General features: G+C 44.9%; 1 protein-coding gene across 1 annotated transcript in view; it reads right to left on the minus strand.

The window, feature by feature from the left end:
- The window catches only part of MGAM2 (maltase-glucoamylase 2 (putative)), a 67,166-nt gene that overhangs the window by 25,266 nt on the left and 19,762 nt on the right, over positions 1–22,138 (minus strand). Inside the window, exons 15-31 of the mRNA XM_087821324.1 lie at positions 19,859–19,976; positions 14,876–15,047; positions 14,204–14,320; positions 12,605–12,759; positions 12,410–12,494; positions 11,469–11,525; positions 10,846–10,970; positions 9,930–10,018; positions 9,118–9,167; positions 7,789–7,944; positions 6,384–6,539; positions 4,851–5,120; positions 3,149–3,303; positions 1,998–2,166; positions 1,277–1,373; positions 731–843; positions 152–277 (exon numbers count right to left, since the gene is read on the minus strand). Coding sequence (XP_087677450.1) covers positions 152–277; positions 731–843; positions 1,277–1,373; positions 1,998–2,166; positions 3,149–3,303; positions 4,851–5,120; positions 6,384–6,539; positions 7,789–7,944; positions 9,118–9,167; positions 9,930–10,018; positions 10,846–10,970; positions 11,469–11,525; positions 12,410–12,494; positions 12,605–12,759; positions 14,204–14,320; positions 14,876–15,047; positions 19,859–19,976 — 2,210 coding nt within the window. The remainder of the gene's footprint in view (positions 1–151; positions 278–730; positions 844–1,276; positions 1,374–1,997; positions 2,167–3,148; positions 3,304–4,850; positions 5,121–6,383; positions 6,540–7,788; positions 7,945–9,117; positions 9,168–9,929; positions 10,019–10,845; positions 10,971–11,468; positions 11,526–12,409; positions 12,495–12,604; positions 12,760–14,203; positions 14,321–14,875; positions 15,048–19,858; positions 19,977–22,138) is intronic.

The raw sequence follows: 22,138 nt of genomic DNA on the forward strand, positions 1-22,138 counted from the left end.
AGCAATGTTTCCACACAGGACTAGCTCCCCAGCTACATTATCTTTGTACTGAAGTAGTCATCAGTAATTTCTATGAAGATGTTTTTCAAGCTATAATTAGCCACAAATTCCCATAACTAATTAAACCACAGGCAGGGTGAGGGCTTCATACGTAAGGAATCTGGGCCGCCACCATTTCATCATACAAACTGGAAATTTCAGTATCACTCTGGTATCCATAGCGACTCAGCTGGAATCCCAAGGCCCAGTACGGAGTCATTGCTGGCCGACCAATCAACTAAAAGAAAAAAGAAAAGTGGGTCCAAGTAGACTCTTCGGGAAGAAAAGATAGTCGCCTTAGGCTTGAAGCAACGTGAGCGCTTCTGCTGAGTACTGTCTGATCTAAGAGGCCTCATTCAAGAAAAATAAGAAAGTCCAATAAATTTGGAACCACCATGGGGATGCGGAAGGATGGAGGGTCTCCCTCTATTCTAGACCTTCGGCTCTAAGAAACCAGAAAAGTCAGTGGTTGTTACTGACTAGACATTCTTAGGTTTTTTAGCAAATAATTAAGAGATGTATGGGGTATCAATATCCCTTAACAGTAAAACCCTACCCTCAGAAAAGACAGCAGTAACGTAGTAGGGACACTCAAGGGCCATAAAATAAAATTGGCCTTTCTCAGTGCTAAGAATGTCGCAATACCCAGTAAGCATTGGATGGTTTATTAATGAATAGAATGACTTCTGACCTCCGTGTATTGCTGAGTTACAAGCTCGGGAGTTGGCCCCAAAACCACATAAAAGTCGAAAATCCCTCCTGTGGTGCGGTATGTCAGGGCGGGAGTGGGCTGGAGCGTCACATCTATTAAAAAAAAAAAAAAAAAGATGAGGAACATCCTTGGAAGAGTAAATTACCCAGACAGGGGACCTGCCCTGATAACTGCTATTTTCACTCTTTGCCTGTAGTGCCCACCTCCTCTGGAAAGTCTTCTCTTATGCAGTAGAATCAGAGATAGATTTCCAGGTGCCCCAAACATAATCTCAATCTCAGCCTTTCATACCGCTCTGCGAAAGGGAACTCGAGTGGCCCAGTAAAGCAAGGTCACACAAAAGTACGGGCCACGATTCGTCAAAATTTTACTCCCCATGGCTGGCCTAGAGGTCTTAATAAATCATGAATAAGTGAATAAATGAAAGGTGGGGTTCTGCGGCCCGTTTCCCTTGCCCTCGAATTTCCTTATTTCTACTGATATTCCAGATCCTGATAGGGTGGTCCCAGGAAAGGTGTCCGTTACCCATGGCGTTGCTGTTTAGCAGAAGCACCCCGTGGGCGCTGCCGTCTTCCTCCAGGCCCAGGTAGTAGGGGTGGACGCCGTAGGAATTCTTCTGGTACTGGGAGAGTCGTGGGGAGAGGAGATGGGTAACAAAAAGAGGAGAATCCCAGAACTCCTGTCCACCTTGTAGCCTAAACAGCCAACTCCTACTCAACACTGAAGATTTAGCGCAATGTCATGTCCTTGATGAAGACGTCCTTGACCCTCCCTTCCACCCTGAGTAAAAAGCTAAGCGCCACCCTCTCCATGCCTCTTTGCGTATTATTAAATAATTCTGGAATAGCCTTGACAGTGCCGCTATCACTATTTCTGCATCTCTCTCACTAGCACATAAGCCTCTGGAGGAAAAAGACAGTGTTTTATTAAATAAGATAGTGTCTTATTCTATGTGTGCCTGACACATAGAGTATATTCAATAAAAGTTCATGAAATTCATAGTCCACAATATATATATTGTGTGTGTATTATATATATATTATATATATTATATATATTATATATATATTCTAAAAGACTAAAAGACATTTAGGGACAGAAGGATATTACATAATAGGTGGCCTGCTTCATTTTAGAGCAGAATTTATCAACATAAGCTGAAGCGGATGAGTAGGGTACCATATATGGATTAAAATAAATTCGTACAGAGAGAAACGGATCGATAATCTTACGCTTCTGCGCTTACCCCTGGTGGCTCATCTCGAGCAAACATTCCCCACGTGTTCCAGCTCATGTTCCTTCTGAAGGTTGTGTGCTCAGTTTCCCCAAAGCCATAGATGTTCGCAGAGGGGAGGCGCGTCGAAATGGAAAGGAACATGTCGTTGAAGGTGAAGCCGGGGAGCTGAGAGTCCCAACTGCAACACAGAGGGACACCTTCGAGCTGAGCTGGTGACAGGCCAGGACACACAGGGCATGCATTTAGGACGCCTACTTGATTCGGGAGCCTCCTGAGTGACTGCACACCTGGATCCGTGTCCCAACGCTGTGACATGACCAAGGTCATAAGCATGGCCATGGCTCCCTACCAAGGTTCTGTGTTCGCATTTTTATTTCGTGGGTGGCAAGGCTGGCAACTCCTTCTCTAACTGATGGGCCCTTGAGAGCCTCACTCCTCTGTTCATTTCTAGCTCTCATCGCCTGGCCTATCAGTTCGAATCAATGAATTAGCTTGAAGCAAATTTTCCAATAGGAAAGTGTGAAACTCACAACGACTTTTTCAGATTGGCCGATGGACTTCTTACCAAAGAAGTCAACAGGCAGTAAGTCAGACACATCGTCAAAGAGAGCCAAAGGCTGTCCACGCGTGCACGTGCAGGTGACAGTTTCTATTAGGACAGGGAGCTTCAGCCCCAGGTAAAATCCAGACCTTCAGTTCATGCCATGCAGCAGCAGGACAGGGATGAGAGGTGACAATTCCTTTCATGCTTAACACTGTGAAAAGGCTTTAAGTTTACAGTGTCAATAGGAATCAAGACTACAAGGCTCCATTTCTCTCCTCGCTAACACTTGCCCCTCTCTCTTGACTCTTCCGTTACTATTTCTAATGAGGCATATAGAGTTTTCTGTTCTACTTAACAAGAACAATGAATAGAACATTGGTTTTTCTGAAATCAAGCAACACTTAGTATTTTTAAACCTTTGATTGATTGTTCTCATTGCACTAGTGACCGATAGGAAATGAAATCCCCATTGAAGTAGGGGGAACAGATACCCTCTCTGTTTAAAAAGGAAACACACACATGGAGCCTCCAAGGTTAATATTTCACTTGCATTAATTCGAACCACTGTAATTAGATCTAGAACCACTCTAATTAGAAGCAAATAAATAATGCTTACATCACTGTGCCGGAGCTTTTTCGTTGAATCTGAATCCCGAAAGGGTTGTTTTGAATCCTGACTTCATACAGACGGTTTTCAGGGGAGCCAACCGGAGAGCTAGGGGTGTTCAGAGGCACTGGGACCTCATACCTTTTGTTCTTGGGATCATAGATCTGACAAGGAGAGAGAAGGAGACTTTCTGATGGAATCTCAAACCCAAACCCCTCAGGCCAGCTCATAAAATTCAGTTCCCATCAGGAGGCATCAAACATCCCCAAGCAAATAGATGTGAGGCCTGCCCACCCCGTGCGGCCAACACAGATCCTGAACTGCAAGACTGGCTCAGCAATACCCATTCAAAGCCAGGGACGGCACTTCCTCTAAGGAATTTGTCATGGAAAGGTATAGAATCTCATAGAAAGAATATGTGCATGTGTGTTTATGAGAGTGGCATCTGAACACGTATGTGCATTCAACTACGTAAGACTATGAGCGGGCACGTGTACGTATGTTAGAAATTAGAGAACTGAACTCTGAGATCTTCTTACTAGTTGAGCTTCCAGATGTTGCTCAGCTTTTCCTTTCCAAAGATTGCTCCTTTGTACCTCCCACTCATTTCTACCTACCTGACAGGACGGCTGGGTGGGCAAACAGAGACGGGCAAAGTACTTTGCAAGGTCGGGTAGTATTGCCATTACAAGCCATCATCATTTTTCTCATAGTACGAGCCCACATATTACACTTAGGACAAGTTTTGTCAAGAGCCTTGCTTCTCAAAATTCTGTTTCTCAGGCCAAAGCAGCAATATTACCTGGCAGACTGTTAAGAATGCAGAATCTCGGGCCCCACCCCAGACTTTCTAAACCAGAATCTTCATTTCCACAAGATCCCTGGAGAATTCACCCAACATTAAAATGTGAAAAGCAACATCTAGCGCGAGCTGTCCAACGTGGCATCCACTAGCCACGTGTGGGCATTAAGCCTTTGAAATGTGCTAGTGTCTAAACGGAGACTCACTATAAACACAAAAGACACACCAGAGTTTGAAGACTTAGTATGATCATAAGATTTTAAAGTATCACTTTGGATTCCATGATGAAATGGTAACATTTGAGCACCTTGGTTAAATAAAATGCCATTAAAGTCTATTTCACCTGATTTTTTCCAAATACATTTTTAAAAATACTGTTATTAGAAAACATATGTGGCTCACACGGTATTTCTATTTGAGCAGAGTAGTGGTTCTCAAAGTGTGGCCCCTTAATGTGCAGCATCAGCACCACTTGGGAACTTAGAAATGCAGATTTTTGGGCCGGAAACCCTGGGGGCGAGGCCCAGCAATGTGAGTTTTCACAAGATTTGAAGGTGATTCTGACACATGTTAGTGGAAGTATCAGCTGCTAGAGAAATACCTGTAAGGCTGGAAGTGAGTCAATGCCTCTCTTGTGAGTTCACCTAACAACAGACACATTGTTCTCAGGGCTAAGGAGTGATTCACTGAGGATCTTTCTGACTTAGAGTTTCCATCACTATAGGACATGGACAACCTTGGTGGATCAAAGGCCATACCCAGCTCTAGTCTCCTCACTTTCTGACCTTTACCTCTCTGGGTCTCAGCATCTTATCTCTAGAATGAGGGATTTGGGCTAAAAGATGTTTCAGTGACTTCCACCCACAAGAACTCCGTGTTGAGGACCAGGATCTGCAATGCGGGGATTACCTTGAACTGCAGCATGCTCTCCGTGTGGTAGATCACGCCGACCCTAAGGAATCTGATCTTTTCAGAAAGCCGGTCAGAGGCGGTGGCTGCTGCGGATGGAGGTCGAGCGCGCCCTGGTGACGGCGGTGGTGCAGCTGCTCGCGCCGACTTGGGGGCCGCCAGGAGGGTAAGGTCTGTGGTGATGCCATCGGGCAAATACTGAATGTTATTGGCAGCATAATTAGGGATAGTGTCATAGAAACAGGAAGGCACGCTAGAAGGAGCTCTGTCCTGCAATGAGAGGAGGAATTCTCGGTCAGCCTCTCACACCACACTCTGCGGCTCTGATCACTAAAGAAGTTGGTTAACACAGACTAAGTCTCTGACACATGCCCCTGATTATAGGTTCAATTACATCCCCCCCACAAGGTGTTAAGTCCTAACACCTGGCACCCTATTTGGATATAGGGTCTTTGCAGATGACCTAGTTAAATGAGGTCATTAGGGTGGGCTTCATCCATTTATTAACTGGTGTTCTTATTAAATAGGAAAATTTGGACACAGAGACAGACAAGCACTCAGGGAACAAACACCGTGTAAAAATGAAGGCAGAAGTAGGGGTGATGTTTTTATAAGCCAAGGAACACCAGAGATTGCCAGGACACCACCAAAAGCTCAGAGAGAGGCATGGAACAGATCCTTCCTCACAGCCCTTAAAAGGAACCAACTCTGCCAACACTTTGGTTTTGAACTTCAGCTCTCAAGACACTGAGATAATATACAGGGTGTCCCAAAAAAATGTATACACACACTTTAATAGCTGATAGCTCAATTTTGCAAATGAAATGTATGTTAATAAACACTGCCTTTGTAATTATTCAAAGTGTGTGTATACATTTTGGGAGGACACCCTATATTTCTGTAGTTTTTAGTCACCTAGTTTGTGGTACTTCATTATGAATGAATGCATCCATGGAACACACGCACACACACACAGGCCTCGTGTAACAGGTTAGCAGTGAAAGGTCAGCAGGAATCTTGATCTGGAGACTGGATCCTAAGGCAGGGTTCCGCTCTCAGTGTCCCAAAGCTCTACCACTTTGCCATGGGATAGTGGCCCCCATTGTGACAGTAAGGAAATCACTGGTTTTCTCTGGCTTTCAATCTCTCTATTTTTCAAATGGAGGGGAAGACTCATACCTTACCTTCCTACTTGGACTCTAACAGATGGAAAAAAAAATCACCTAAAATACTCAATGCACAGTGCATTGTTGCTATGTTACAGATAAAAGCGGGGTTTAAAATAAGGTGGTTAGAGGAAAGGGAGAGCCAGGGTAGCAATGAGCTTCTCATTCAGGATGTTGAAGGAAAACACTGATTACCTCTCACTCAGAGTTGACCAAACAATGCATCCGTTGTCGCAGTATTGTTTCTCCCTGATGAATGGTTCCCATTCAACCCAGCAACATTTGGGAAGTGTTTTCTGGGTGTCTAATCTCTCCTGCGGCAGTTTTTACAACCTCCTGCTCACTGTGGTAATCTTCTCACTCTTACCTCCCAAAGGCACCCCCGCTGCCTGCAGCTCTCCTCGGAGGGATTGGGCTCCTCAGGGTAGCAGTTGAACTTCTCTAGGTCATTGACAGGAAGACTCCACTTTATGGAGAATTCTTGTCCCAGTTTCACTCCCTTGAGATCATTGATTTTCACCACCTGAAGAAAAAAAAAGGCGGCCATGGTGACAAACACGGAGAGGTAGAGACACCTGGAGAATGTCCTTCCTTTTTGGTTGGGAAGTCAGGCCTGGGGGAGCTAGCCCTTCATCTAATCCCTCTTTGCCATGGGATAGCCTTCACCTAATCCCACTTTGCCATGGGATAGCCTTCACCTAATCCCACTTTGCCTTGGCATAGCCTGTCAGGAAAATGCACTTGGCTCATTCCCAGCCTTTCTCACCTCATGGAGTCACTGTGGAATACTGAGGGGGAAGGGCTTCCATCATCACGGGGTACCAGTCACAGGAAGGGCTGTCATTGTTAGACGATAGCCTTCTGGGAGTGATGCTGGTACATCTTAATAATGATGGCAGTTATAACAATAGCTAAGTTTTATTGAGCATGTATATGGCCCAGGCATTGTGATAACTACTTTATATGCATTCTCTCTATTAATGCTATAAAGCAATCCTATGCTGCAAAAATATGGCTATCTCCATTGCACAAGATAGAAAACTGAAGTTCAAGGGGTTTAATGTTTTGCCCAAGATCTCACAGCTAAGGGAGGGCAGAGCCAGGACCGGAATCCCTTTCGGCCTAACTCTAGAACCCAGGCTCCTAACCTTTGCTCTATGTGTTGTCTAAATGCAAAGGGGCCTCCCTAAGGAATTTTGAATTTCCCAGCACTTGAAATCCTCAACTAACAGTTAGAATCTTTTATCCGAGATTATCATGTAAGAGAATCGTTCAATAAGGGCAAAACCAATTAGCCCTGGTGTTTTAGTTAACCCTCATTTTCTATAATGATACAAAAATTGCTTAAAACATTAAGGGAAAATATCAGCTGTCTCTCAAAGAGTCTTTAACTTAAAGGAGAGGGCAAATGTGTAAAGACCCTCCAGAGCCAGGCCAATGGTTATCAAATAGTACAGTCTGAACAACAATGTATTGAACTACGTCACAGGTGGGGTCAGCCTGTCTAGTTTGATCTGCCCAGAGAAGAGCTCCTTCTCCCAGGGTCTCCCTGAAAGGACTGTCTTCTTCTGAGTTCCACTGAAACCAAGCACAGTGGGCCGTGCTTAGCAGGCACGTTTCTCCTTCTGCATCTTCCCTATGGTGTGGTCGGCTTCCCAGCGTGCGCTGGCCCATCCAAACTCAACAGAGCAAGGGAGAGCTGGCTGTCAGAATGCCAGGCCAGGGCTCCTGGCAAGGGCCCTGCAGGGTGGCACGGTGGATTGATTGCCCACCTTCGTTGACGCATTGTAGTGAACATTTGAAATAGCAACATCATTGAGGACAAAATTAGCAGGTTGCTTGTCCATTCCCAAGATAATGATATCTGTAAACATGAGGTTGTCAGGGTCCGTATAATTATTATTTGTAATCTTTGCTTGTAGACGGTTCTGGGGGGGAAAAAAAAAAGTCTGTTTAGGGACCAAGTATATCACATTTTAACTGTGCCCACACACCACTCAACATCTTTCTTTCTGAGATCTGTTCTATCCTTTAATCTCTGAGGTTCTCAATGGCGTTGGACAATTGTCCCCAGGAAATGTGTTAACCCAGACACTTAACAGTCCTAAATCCTTTAGTAATATTTTATGCTTGTTTTCGTTCACTGGTTATTTGTTGATTCTATTATTCAGAAAATATGTTGCTGACCTCATAGAATTTTCAAGCAGATAAAACAGATACCAACAAACAAACAAAAAGACAGAAGCACACAAGGGCCCGCTGGCACACAAAGGTATAGACCTACACATACACACAAAATAGTGCCCACATAATTTTTCTTTGTATTTTAACGATAATGCTGATATGAGCTAAATTGTATAAATGCTTACTATGTGCCAGGCACTGTACTGGGCCTTTTACATGTATTATCTCTTTCCATTCTCATAGCAAACTATGAGGTTGAAGCTCTAGTGATCTCCATTTTTCAGAAGAGGGGAAATTAGATAACTTCTTCAGGGAACCACAGTTCAAAAGTGGCAAAGTTGAGCTATAACAAAGAAGGTGGAGCTGAAGACTAAGGTAAAAAGGGGAACACTTTGATATTTAGAAAGACTAGGCATCCACTAATATGCCAACTGATTTCTGCAAAAGTGCAAAAGCAACATAGTGGAGAAAGGATAGCATCTCAACAGATGGTGCTGGGGCAACTGGAGGTACACAGGCAAAAAGCTGAACCTCACCCTGAAGGTCACATCTAACATAAAAATTATATATATAATTACACATATAATTATGTAACTCAAAATAGATCACAGGTCAAACTAGAAAGGTCAAACTATAAATTTTTTAGGAGAAAATATTCAAGATCCAGGGCTAGAAAGAGTTCTTATATGGGACATCAAAAAGCAAGGAAAAAAAGATAAATTAGGCCCATCAAAATTGAAAATTTTTCTCAAAGAAAGAATGAAAGGAGGGAGGGAGGGAGGGAGGGAGGGAGGGAGGGAGGGAGGGAGGAAGGAAGGAAGGAAGGAAGGAAGGAAGGAAGGAAGGAAGGAAGGAAGGAAGGAAGGAAGAAGGGAGAAAAGCACATACAATGAATGTTCCTCAGAAACAGTACTTACCGAGGTGACAGAAAACTCATACAGAATGTAGTTCTTTTCAGCTACTGCCCCTGAAAGAGAAGGCCGGGGGTCCCTGTCGCGTAGGAAGCAGAGGCGCCTCTTGGCGGGCATTCCTTCGCCCTCTGATTCTGCCTGGCCGCGTTCTACCCGTTTTTGTCGAATCCCTGCGAAGGTTTCCTGGCACCGCAACCCACAGTGGCAGCTCCACCGCCGCACCCGCGGCATGAAGCGCTGTTTCCTGGCCTTTACAGCACTTTGCCTCACGTTACAGTTACCCGCACGCACAGTGTATCTATCCTGCTGCCCAGGAGTTCAAGTGCAATGTCCATGACTTATTCATCCTTATGTCCCCTGCGTGCAGTGCAGTAAAGAATAGCCAATAAATATTAATAAATGCTAATTCTGTGTGGGGCGGGAGTTTTATATAATATCAGACCATAAGCTTATGGGAGGTACTTAGATGGGAATCCCACAGTGGAAAAACACACTAATTAGACTCTTCCCCTCAACACTAACCAAAGGAGTATTGTGCAAATCTATGAGCAAAATGTATTATTTGGTGTGAATCATGATACCCAGAGGAGGAAATACTTAAACTAGACCCAATAATGTCTGTTGCTTTGGTAGAGTCAATAACATACAAGTTGGTCATCTGAAGTCTATTTTAATTGCACTGTGCTTGGCCAATCAAACCTCAGAATAAATCTATTCTAAGCTACAGAAATCAGCATCAGTGATAACGGGGTGAGCGCCACGCTGGGCGGCCTGCAAGGGCTGACCTAGCGCCGCAGTGGGGGCCATAGGAAGTCTACCTGCAGATGCACCATCGTCCCAGTACAGCTCTCCGTTTGCTTCTCTCTTATAGTCCAAGGCAACAATGAGTCCCAGGGAGTTCTTCCGACTGCAAAAGAGTAACCTCAGTTTCAGAGAATGAAGAAGAGCTAGGACTGCGTTAAGCCAGCCCCCTTCATGCCCCACGGGCAGATCATCTAAGAGTCTGTCCCAGAAACTGAGTAGCTCCTGACCTGGAAGCGGGGCGTGGGCAGACAACAAAGCTTAGCAGTGAACAAGCATGAGAAGAATTGTCACAGGAGATGGCTCCTGCGGAAACTGGGTTTGGGATAAGGCCAACAATTAGCACTAGGAGGTGCTTCCCATGTGCCAGGAACTCTTCTAAGTGTTTTGTGTACATTAAATCACTTGTTACTTCATTAAATCCTTATAAAAACTCTAAAAAGTCAAACTATGATCATCCCCGGTTTATAAATGATGAACAGAAACACAGAGAGTAAGTTGCTATTGTAACACATCTGGTATGTTGTGGAACTGGCGCTTGAACCCAAACTTTCTGGCTCTTGACCTTGAAGCTACCTGGACTTTGATCTCCTGTTTAACTTGCATTCTCTCATGCCTAAGGCAATCTCCTTGAGGACAGCTGTTGACCTTAGAGAAATCCTCCTCAGTAATTCATTTGACTGTTCTCATAATCTGATTCAATCCAGAAGTGAAAGACTGTGGTAAAGTAAAGGAACAGAGGCTACATTTACTCCCTAAAAGAACACTAAGATGCCAATTTGAAGCCAACCTTGAAAGGGGAGGAAGGAGACCACTGACTGGAGGTGTCTCCCTTGGCTTTATCCACTTTTGGTCCCTATATTAGCCTTTCCCATAATGCCCTGCCCCTTGGAGCACGAGAGCAGTCACACCTTAGAAGGGTCAGGAGATTACCTGGTCTCCGTGGTTGTGTTTGGCTGTTGGGTGGGAAATATGCAGCCCCCTCTAAGGTGAAGTCCGATCCTATCAGGAGGCAGTAGCATCTCCACCAGTTGTTTCCTCCACTGGATGGCTACTCCCTAACCAACAAAGGAAAACAGATCAGATCATAGGCTGTTTAGGCTAGAAGGGATCTTGGAGATCTAGTTTAGCTGCCTCATTTCAAATAAGAGAAAACAGAGACCCCCCAAAAGGGAAGTGACTTGTCCAAGGCACATAGGTAGTAAGTAGATAGCAAAGCGGAGGCTCCAAGCCACCTTATTTCTTTGTATTACACCATGCTATAATTCCACAGCTGAACTCTAATTCTCTAGGGTATCACAGCCTAAATCCAGTGACTGGTCCTGACAGCTGCATGGCGGCCAGGTTGACATAATGAAAATTACCATCAACCTACCCCACTTACTCAGATTATTTCATGGTACTTAGGGAAAGGCCTTCCACACGGAAAAGTACCCACAATCAACTAAACGTTAAACTTCATACTATCATCCAGCCCCAGCTCCCAGCACTGCAGCTGCCTTAGAGCTGTTCTCTGCTGGGGGCAGGTCTCTGGGCCAGGGGGCTGCCTCACTTACTGTCTCATAGTCGTACCAGGTGGCATCTGGTATGTATGCCTTCACTCGGTCCGCGCCCTGGGGAAGCGACAGTAATGAGCAACATTAGCACAGCCCCTTACAGTCTGCACAACACCTCCCTGTGTGGCTGCATGTGCTCCTCCCAACAATCCCGAGAGAGAGTTGGGATCCTGCCACTCTACCAATAAAAATACAGATACCCAGAAAGGCCGGGCAGTTTGCCCAAGACAGGGCTGTACCAGAAACTAAGTTTGTTTTGCTTTGAGGCTCCTGAACTTTCTAAGAGAAGCAGAGAAAATCCATTCATTGAGTTACTTGTATAATCAGACAGGTGGGAGGAGACTGAAACAGTCAGGAACCCAGGAGAGCCTTCCAGCAGGACCACTCGCTGGTAGTGGGGCCTGCCAAGAGATGGTGTGGCTAAAACACCAGCTCCCAGGGCCTTTGACATGAGTTTATTGGGGACCTTCCATGTTTACAAACTGATCAGTATAATCCTGATCCCGCCCCTCCCCACTCACCGTGGCCCCAAAGCACACCGCATACATGGCCTCCACAGTAACAACCTCCCCTTGCCCAGCCCTCCTCTCTCCCTCCACGCTCCTCTCCCGTCTTTTCTTTCTTCTTAACCCCAAGAGCGCATCCCCTCTAATCAAAGGGAAACACAGATGGCCAGCCGGAGGCATTTGAAGCCCCTGTAAATGTCCATATGCTTAAGGACACAGGCTTTAATGTAATCTTGCAAAATAAAAATTGTTTTGCTTGAAGTGGCTGTGGGACCAAGAATTACTATTTTTCTAATTTCCAAAACTTTCATAATCTCTCATGTATATTCATATTTATATTCAAATGCAGCCAAAGATACTCAGGCTCCAGCTGATTCAGCGACAGAGCCATGGGGACAAGTGTGATATCCCGCCCCGCTTAGATTAAAAACACACTTCGTATAAAACAGGCGTGATGAGGAGTCCAGGCCCCCACAGGAACTGCTCGTGCACCTCCCATGTAGCGTTGTCCTGGTAGAACCTGGAAAACAGAGAAGGGGGGTGAGGCCTCCAGCATAGGAGAGCAGCTCATTATATGAAAACAAGGTCCTAATGAGCCTTGTTACTACTAACACGGGAAGAGGAACTCACTCGTGGACCAGGGGCCTGGCTACAGTCTTCCCCAGGGTGTGAGCGCGGTAAAAGAGGGTGTAGAGATAGGGCAGCAGGGTGTAGCGGACCGTCAGGTAATGCCTGGAGGAATTCAACAGCAGGGAGTCCTCACCGAAGGCAGCGGGGTCCTGGTCCTGGGAGGAAGCGTGAACGATCACTAAATATTTCCATCAGAGCTTAAAAGTTCCCATTGATAAGGAGCTTCCTGAATGATAGTTGCTGTGGTCTCCAACTTGAATATGTGGAAGCATTTCCAGGATGGAAAGGATCTGGGACCTACCTGCTCCCTCATTTTATAGGTGAGAAAACCATATCAAAAATAGCACGACTTTCCCAGTGTAAAATCACAAGCAAGTGGCAGAATTTAAATGTGACACACGTCTTCCACCTTTTTTTCTACGGCAGCCTCAGGGTGATAAAGAAACCTAGGAAGCCCGGCCGGTGTCGCTCAGCAGTTGAGCATCAACCTAGGATCCAGAAGATCGCGGTTCGATTCCCGGTCATGCCCCGGGTTTCGGGCTCGATCCCCAGTAGGGGGCGTGCAGGAAGCAGCCAATCAATGACTCCCATCATTGATGTTTCTATCTCTCCCTCTCCCTTCCTCTCTCTGAAATCAATAAAGACATATTTAAAAAAATAATAATTGTTCCTGTTTCTTCATACTTTTTCGATTTGCATTTAAAAGTCCATGTGTGGCTCTCATTATCGGCACTAGTTGAGAGGAGAGAAGACAGGCACTGGAGGCCGGGAGCCTGAGCCATCCCAGTGCTCTTACCAGCGTTAAGTCCTCCCGGCCATCTCCTCAGGGAGAAAACCCACCTCCCTGCTCCCAGCCACCTGCTTAGAATTCAGAAACAGTTCATCTCTCTCTAGATCACAAACGGCTAGGACAGCCCAGGGATAACATACTTTGAAGATTTGACTGCAAATCTTTCCCAGGTTAGAGACATGTCGCTGGACAAAGTCAAGGACTAGAACTAAAATGATTATCAGTACGTTACTCTAATGAGCCTATTAAGAGCCAAACCACTCCATTTAAAACAGATGCAGATTTCTTCATTAAAAGAGAGGGCATCCCACCCTATTTGCTCCTGCCATCACCATAAATATCTCCTTACAAGGGACTTTGGGCCAATTTCTGCAGACTTGCCCATCGAAAGCATGATCTTGGTTAGAACAGGAGAAAGGTGGGATGTGTCACGAGCAGTAGTGGGGAATGGTCTCCCAAACCACTCATAGAAACATAGATTGTTGTAACAAGGTGAAAAAAATTCAGATCACTGGCCTGCCCCTCCCGAAATCCTTTTTCCTGCTCCCCCATATCTAGGACTGGTTCCCTTGGAATCAGCTGAAGTAAAGTACCAGTGGACTCCAATTGTCACATCGTATATAAGGCGATGACAGAAGTGATAGCAGCACCTTTGTTGGTGAATTTCCCCGGTATCCTGCCTTTTAGGTCTCTCACCCCAAATGTATCTATTTTGCCCCTGCACTTAGAGTATTTTCTTCAGCTCCTCGTTGAGAACCAGGATATTAGATAACCCAAGAAGTTTCCATCACTTCTCTTGGGGACCTTACCCTGAACCCAGGCCCATTGTGATTCCTCGATAGTGGATAAAAGGCTCCAAGCTGCATCCATCTCCTGCAGAGCTCCTCTGTGACATTATTTGTATAGCCACAGATATTGGCACCTACCTGGACAGTAAGCACACATACAAGCACAGTGGTCAGCAAGAGAGAAGAAAGCACTGACTGCATATACCTATGTGATGCCGAAGGGAAGTGAGAATCACTATTCCCATCGCTCCATGCTTAAGGATGTCCCGGGCTTTCAGGGCAATCGCCCAGCCAAATGGAATAATAAAGCCAGTGTGCCATCAAGGACTGATTGATGCGAGGAAGACTGACTGTCATATGTTGTACCAAGGGCTCATCCTCAATATTCAGTTCCCAATTCCATTCTCTGCTATTCATTGGTGTTCTGTTGATGGAATTTTTCTGTGATCCTAATACATTTTACCTGTGGCGTCTCCTTCCTAACTTCAGAGATTCCACGGGTGACCACCCAATGATAAGATGTTACCATCCTATCTTCAGAAAGCAGCTCACACCACACATAAAAATTGATTTTTCCAATACATATCACAGTGAGACATGTGCTCCGTGGTTTTCAGACACCTCAAAGGCTGGTAATGGAAAGAATGTCAAAAGACAAAGGGTGAAAGCTCCATGGTTGAGAGTGAAACTCACCATGGGGATGCCAAATAGGTTGAACTCAAGGATACTTGGAATGGACCATCGAAGATCATCCCACGCAGCTTCATTGTCCCCCAACCAATGAGCAGCAAACTTGCCAGATCCAGCGAAAGTAGAACGGGATAAGATGAAGTTCCTCTTTTTGGAGAAGATAGTCTTCAAGGCCCTGAAAAGGAATACAGTCAGTTGAATGTGAAGTGAGCTGTGAATGCCAAGGACTTACCTATACCCAAGGCAGCCATGGGCTTTCCAAACTGAGAAAAAACATCAGGGTATCGTGGAGGTGAGCAAACTAAATTAGCATTTTTAAGAGCTTCTTTCTCACTTCTAGGTAAGGTTTCAGACCTCCTGTAAGACAGTACACACCTCTATAGTCCAGCACCTCTAAGGAATTTCTCTAGGCTCTTGCCTCCTGAATATTTTTTCTCCACGTTGGGTCTGGTTGTGCTCTGGCCCCTTAGGTCAGCAATACATTGAAACCATTGTTTGTTGACCCCATCTTCTCTCTCTAGAAAAAATGTTTCCAGTGTTCCTTGGTTCCATGCCTTGCTGGTCATTCGCAATCCTGTTTAGCACAACACCAGCTCAGGGCAGAACCCTGTACCTGCTCTTTGCCTAAGAGGAGATTTTTGTACACGGTCTGGGCGCAGGGCACCTGGGTTCCTCTGAAGCTTCAGAACTTATTGTTAGCAATTCCCAATGCTGGGAAATCTTAATCTATGCAAACTAATATTAATTGAAGTGAGTAAATCTCAAGATGGCATATGATACTCTTAATGAAGTTAAAAGCAACTAAAAATATGAAATATTTTCATTGTATTACATATAAAATATTACATATCAAGTAAAAGTGTATAGAAAGGAAAGCAAAGGAATTAAAGACAAGGAATTCAGAAAGGATGTGGGGGATGTGGGGTGAGATAACAGACAGTAAGATGTAGGCTGTTTTCCTAGCTTTTTTGGGAACACTGTTTTGCTTAGGCCTCTCCCTGCCCTCTCCTCTCCTAAACAGTTCACACCTTCCGTTAGTGTTTTAAAACTGAACTATAATACAACTATAGGATGGTGATACCTGAGCCAGAATTGTTTCTAGCTCTTCGCAGGCAAGCTCTGCTATCTTTCCTTCCAACACATGATCTGAGACGAGTGTACCATCAGGCACTGGGCAGTTCCTCACAGACACTATCACAGCCACCGACGCTTTCCCTCTTTATATTCCTAAGGTTGTTATGGGGAGTCTACACATGCAAAACAACTTATAATGGAAAAAGTTCTGAAATAGAAGACTGGTTTAAGAAAATGAAGTGCCCCATTCTGACAATGTAATGACTCAAAAATCGGGGTAGAATGCAGAGGACTCACTCCAACTCCTGGCCTCGTTTCTCCTGTGATACGGGCTGGCAATACTTTGCCTTTATTACCACTGGCTAGCGGGTTTACTGCACCCTGCGGCCATAAGTCATGAATGAAACACATTCAGGTTAGATAAAGTGAAAGAGAAACAGGAATGAAGTTATCTGACTTCAGGGTTTGTTTAGGGTCAGCCCATTATGGTAACACTGATTAGATAATCATTTTTCCAGCTCAGAGGAAAAATTTACCCAGCAATTCCTAACTCTCTATTTTGTGTCCCTCAAGTTGGGCCTACTTATGGTCAGGTCTTGAAATCTGAGAAGATCTGGTTTCTTCCTACTTTCAGGCTAGAGGAAAGTGAATTTCAGTCTCTCTGTAGACCAGTCACCTCTGTCCCCAAACTATACTTCCAGCAAATATTGAGCCAAATATTCATCAGATCTATGACTTAAAATCTCCTGATGCCCAAATACAACTAAATGAAAATCTTACCTGATTTTTAACCAACTCTGATGCCCAAAGGCCAAGTTGCATTTATCTCCACTGTTCTTTGGGAACTTAGACGTTTAACCATTAACTATTATTGGCATAGCTATTAGAACATATAACCAATCCCACCACGGTTTTATAGCATTTTTATCATATGGAAACTCAAGCAATGAAGCAATTTGAAACTCCCTTTCCTTCCTCCTGCCCTCCCCTCCTTTTTTTTCTCACCCTGGCCATTTATCCACTCTCCCTTCACCTTCCACCCTTAGAAGCATCCATGAGTCCAAATAGATCAGAACAAGAAAGGATGTGGGAAACATCAATCCAAGACTCTCCTTTCAAAGATGAGGGGACTGTCATCTTCATCTAGTTTACTTCCCAGGAAAGGTCGAGAGAAAGAAGTCAGAAAACAGACGATAGCAGGATCAGAAATGTGTGTCTCTCTTCTTGAAGCTTTTTGTTTATTGAAATAAAAACTTTTGCATTTACTGGACTAGGACTCTCTCTCGCTGGCCTATCCAGCATAATATTAAGTCATGAGAACAAAACGGCATGGGAAAACAAAATAGGCCCAGTCTCTGCCTCCAGTTCAGCAGCTCCCATTTGGGCCTATCGGGTCCTTCTTCTGTTTCTCAGGCCAGTTATTTATTCAACAACCATGCCTCTAGCACACACATGATTCCTCAGGCTAAGGACACACAGGGTGACTGTGCCCTCATATTCTCATCTCCAAGGTCTAGGGTGAGGGCCAAGGCACTACATTTCTAATACGCTTCTAGGCGATGCTAATATTGCTGGTCCTTGAATAGCAGAGTAGAGGTTAGATGAATGGGAGATAAAGCTACAGCCAGAGAGGGGAGACTAGTAGTCATGGGACTCATGTAAGCTTTATGTGAGCAATGGTGACGGCCCCCATTAAGAAGTAGGGGGGCGGAAGGAGATGGCTACAGAAATGTTTTAGAATGGAAGGGATTGAAGACTGATTTAAGAGAGGGTGTGATAGAAAGAAATAACTCAAGGGTGATACCAAATTTCTCACTTGGGAGTCTGGGAGATAGGGATGGTGTTGCTACCAACCAAGACAGGGAATTTAACAGTTTCAAAATGATTAGCGAGACTGTGGAGGCTGGGCAGAAACAGGTAACAGAGTGAGGTGAATGGCATTGGAGGTACTATAAGACATTCAAGTAGAGAAGATCAGAAGGTAGTTTTGGATATCTGAGTCTGAAAATTGGGGAGAGATCTAAGCTACAGATTTATGAAATTATAGATTTTTAAATTATCAGAATAAATTACAGTAAAAACTATGAAGGAATAAATCACCTTTGTGTCAGCAGAGAATGCAAAAAGAAGTCTAGGGATTGACCCCTAAGATTTATCAATAGTGAGAGAATAAATGAAAAAGATTCAGAGGTCAAGAAGAAACAGAGGTAGAGAAGGGACAGCTGGGAAAAGAGCAGGTGTGCCAAGATAGAGTGATGTCTCAGAACTGAAGGAACTGAGCTTTAAAGGAGTGGCCAGTGATGTCATGTACCCTAGAGAAGTCAAGTAAAGGGCTAAATTCTTTGTAGGAAGCATCTGTCTCTTTGTTAGACTTTCCTATTGAGTGGTAATGGTGGTGATGATGGTGGTGATGGTGATGGTGGCGGTGATGGTGGTGGTGGTGGTGGCAGTGATGGTGGTGATGGTGGTGGTGATGGTGGTAGTGGTGATGATGATGGTGGTGGTGGTGGCAGTGATGGTGGTGATGGTGGTGGTGATGGTGATGGTGGTGGTGGTGGCAGTGATGGTGGTGATGGTGGTGGTGGTGGTGATGATGGTGGTGGTGGTGATGGTGGTGGTGGTGATGGTGGTGGCGGTGATGTGATGATGGTGGTGGTGGTGGTGGTGGTGGTGGTGATGGTGGTGATGGTGGTGATGGTGGTGATGGTGGTGGTGATGGTGGTGGTGGTGGTGATGGTGGTGATGGTGGTGGTGATGGTGGTGATGGTGGTGATGGTGGTGATGGTGGTGGTGATGGTGGTGGTGGTGGTGATGGTGGTGATGGTGGTGGTGATGGTGATGGTGGTGGTGATGGTGGTGGTGATGGTGGTGGTGGTGATGGTGGTGGTGGTGATGGTGATGGTGGTGGTGATGGTGGTGGTGATGGTGGTGGTGGTGATGGCGGTGGTGGTGGTGGCAGTGATGGTGGTGGCAGTGATGGTGGTGATGGTGGTGGTGGTGATGGTGGTGGTGGTGATGGTGGTGGCGGTGATGTGATGATGGTGGTGGTGGTGGTGGTGGTGGTGGTGGTAGTGATGGTGGTGATGGTGGTGGTGGTGGTGATGGTGATGGTGGTGGTGATGGTGGTGGTGGTGATGGTGGTGGCGGTGATGTGATGATGGTGGTGGTGGTGGTGGTGGTGGTGGTGGTAGTGATGGTGGTGATGGTGGTGGTGGTGGTGATGGTGATGGTGGTGGTGATGGTGGTGGCAGTGATGGTGGTGATGGTGGTGGTGGTGATGGTGGTGGCAGTGATGGTGGTGATGGTGGTGGTGGTGATGGTGGTGGTGGTGATGGTGGTGGTGGTGGTGATGGTGGTGGTGGTGGTGATGGTGATGATGGTGGTGTTGGTGTGTGTTTGTCTTGGGCAGAGGGGAGAATTGAGAGGGTGACTGGGGCAGGCAGTAGGGAGGAAAGCCAGGGGAGTGTGGTATACCACTGCTATATATAAATATAGGACACTCAGGTAAACTTGAATATCGTATAAACTAATGGTTTTTAGTATATGTACGTCCATTGCAAACTTAACTGGGTGTCCTGTATTTTAAATCACTAAATCAGGCAACCTTAGTGTGGCGACCATAGCACATTCAGTAATGGAACCCAAGCAAGGCTGACTTCCAGTTGGGATCCTAAGTTCCTTGCACACTGTTGCTTACTAGTATCAACTCCTTAGTCACAAGCCAATAAAAAATAACCCTGCAAGAAACCAAGGGATTATATGAGAAGACCTCTTAAGTAGCCTGTAAAATCTGAGTTTCTAGATCCCTATAACCACAAAATATATTTGAAAAATATACCTATAGATGACAAGAGAAACCCTCCATCTCCCAGCTCCCCAAATCTGGAATTAGGAGGAGAACCTAGTGCTTACGAGTCTGTGGCTTTTGCCATGGTGTAGCCATACAGGCTGTGGACGTTATAGTGAAGGGCCTGGTGAACTTCGGCATCCATGCAGAGGGTTCTTGCAAAAAGTGAGCGGTTCAGAACTCCTGCGGGGAAATAGCCATCAATGAGCACATCCTTATCAACAGATTCTAACAAAATCACTACTGGATCTTCCCCACCAATCTCCACCTGACAAAACCCTTTCCAGATTTTAAATCCTATCCTAAATGCCACTTCCTATCTGGAGCATATACTCTAAGCCTCTTACTGAGATAAATTATTAAAATGAATTTGCATCCTCTTGAGCTCACAAAGAGTTGTGCTGAGTGGAGGCAACCGAGAAACAAGCTCAGAGCAATGGGAAGTTGATCTGAGATAAAGTATAAATAAAGCTCACACACATAACTACATATATTTAATCAAGGAGAATTGAGTTTGTAAAGAACAGATAGGAGGGAGTGAAAAGAGAAGATATTCACTCTAATATTACAAATATTCACACCTCAGTTACACACTGAAAAAAAAAGAGAGAGAGAGAGATATGACATTTGGGTCGTTTTATGAATAAGAACTTAGATCCTGCCTTTAAAAATCAGCATTGTTACTACATTTTCAATTTCTTGTACCTAAAATGCTCAACATTTTCGGTCTTGTGGCCCGCACTCTCACTCTTCCCCTTCTTGTAGACCAATACCAAGGGCCCATACCTGCCCTCCCTCGCAAAGCCTTGCCTGTTGATAGGACCTCTGTCTGAGGCAGAATTCCAGAAAGTGGTAGAGCCAGGAAAGTCTGAGCTTGAGGTTTCCCCAGCAGCCCAATGGAATCAGGGTTCGAAGGAGGGAATTATGTTTAATTATAAACTGTAAGGACAATTATATTTCTGGCAAGACTCAGTGTGTGGCCTGAGATTCAAAACGGGTTCAATGATAAGAAACCAGAAGAAACACTAAGATCTTCCCATGGGCAAAGGTAATATATCTAAATCTTTTTCATGCTAATGCGTACTTTCTAATCCTGAAAAGATTAAAAGAAGACCAGAGACACAGCAGCTTGTCATATGTAGGCAGACAAAATTCTGGGAAGTAGAGAGTGGGGTGCTTGCCCAAAGAAGACAGAAGGTAATGAGATTTCAGGGTTCTGTAGAAAAATAAACTTAGTTTTGGTTAAGTAGAAGATTAAGAGATAAAAAAGAAAACATGATAAACTGATCCACAGTGAAAAAAACTGGGGGAATACAGAAAGAGCAGGGAAGAATAAAGAATAAGTGGGGAAAATAAACAGTAGATTTTGTAAGACGTCAACTGGTTTGATGTCAAGATTCCTCTTAAAAAGTTTTCCATTCCTTCAGTGACTGAAAGGGGTAAAGAAACAGCTAAACTTTGGTTCAAGGGTACAAGCGAAGTGGAGAAACCAGAAGAAACTGGCAGACACTGGCCAGATGCTCCCCAAGCCTGTGTCTTCTTCCTGGGAGTATAAGATTATATTTCACATTTTTCTCTTGAAAGTTTAGCAGAGACTATGTGATTGGATTCTGGCCAAAGAAATGTGAACAAAATGAACACACCCCACTTCCAGGCCTGTCTATAAAGCTCCCACTACCCTTCTGCTTCTCCTTTACCTGGGAGGCTGGAAACAAAGGGCTCCAAGATAGGAGAACCAGGCAATGGAAGCAACTGGATTCCTGAGTCACTGTGTGGATGAGAGCCACACATCCCACACTAGAGTATTATATGAGCAAAAAATAAACTTTTATTGTGTACTCCACTGAGATGTTGGGGTTCATTTGTTTCCACAAACACTATACTGTTTCTCTCTCTCTCTTTCTCTCTCCCTCTCTCTCTCCTACACACACAGACACAGACATTCTTTCAAAATCAGGGACTAGAAAATTGACCTTGACTGGGAATGGGACTCATAAATAAGAAGGACTAACAGGACCATTGATGCTCTTGGTAATGAGCTAAGCAGGCACACACAGACACACACACAAATTACAGATTCACTCCAATGGGAGGTAGCTTGTACCTCCAGTATTCTGATATCCTCATAAAGCTTAAAACTGAACACGTGTATAAGGTGTTTAGAGGAAGTGAACTGGATGGGAGAATGTAGAACTCGAGAGAGGAGGCACAGCCACGGGATATATGACCTTCACCATGTGCTTGCCCTTGTATTATGGCAGCGAAAAGGTAACTGGAGACCAAACACTACAGTAAGGTCTCCAGGAGAGGTGCAGTCAGGGGCTTGGTGAAGGCCAAGGGAGGGG

The sequence above is a fragment of the Miniopterus natalensis genome, chromosome 10 (genome assembly GCF_054644295.1).
Source record: "Miniopterus natalensis isolate mMinNat1 chromosome 10, mMinNat1.hap1, whole genome shotgun sequence".
NCBI lineage: Eukaryota > Metazoa > Chordata > Mammalia > Chiroptera > Miniopteridae > Miniopterus > Miniopterus natalensis.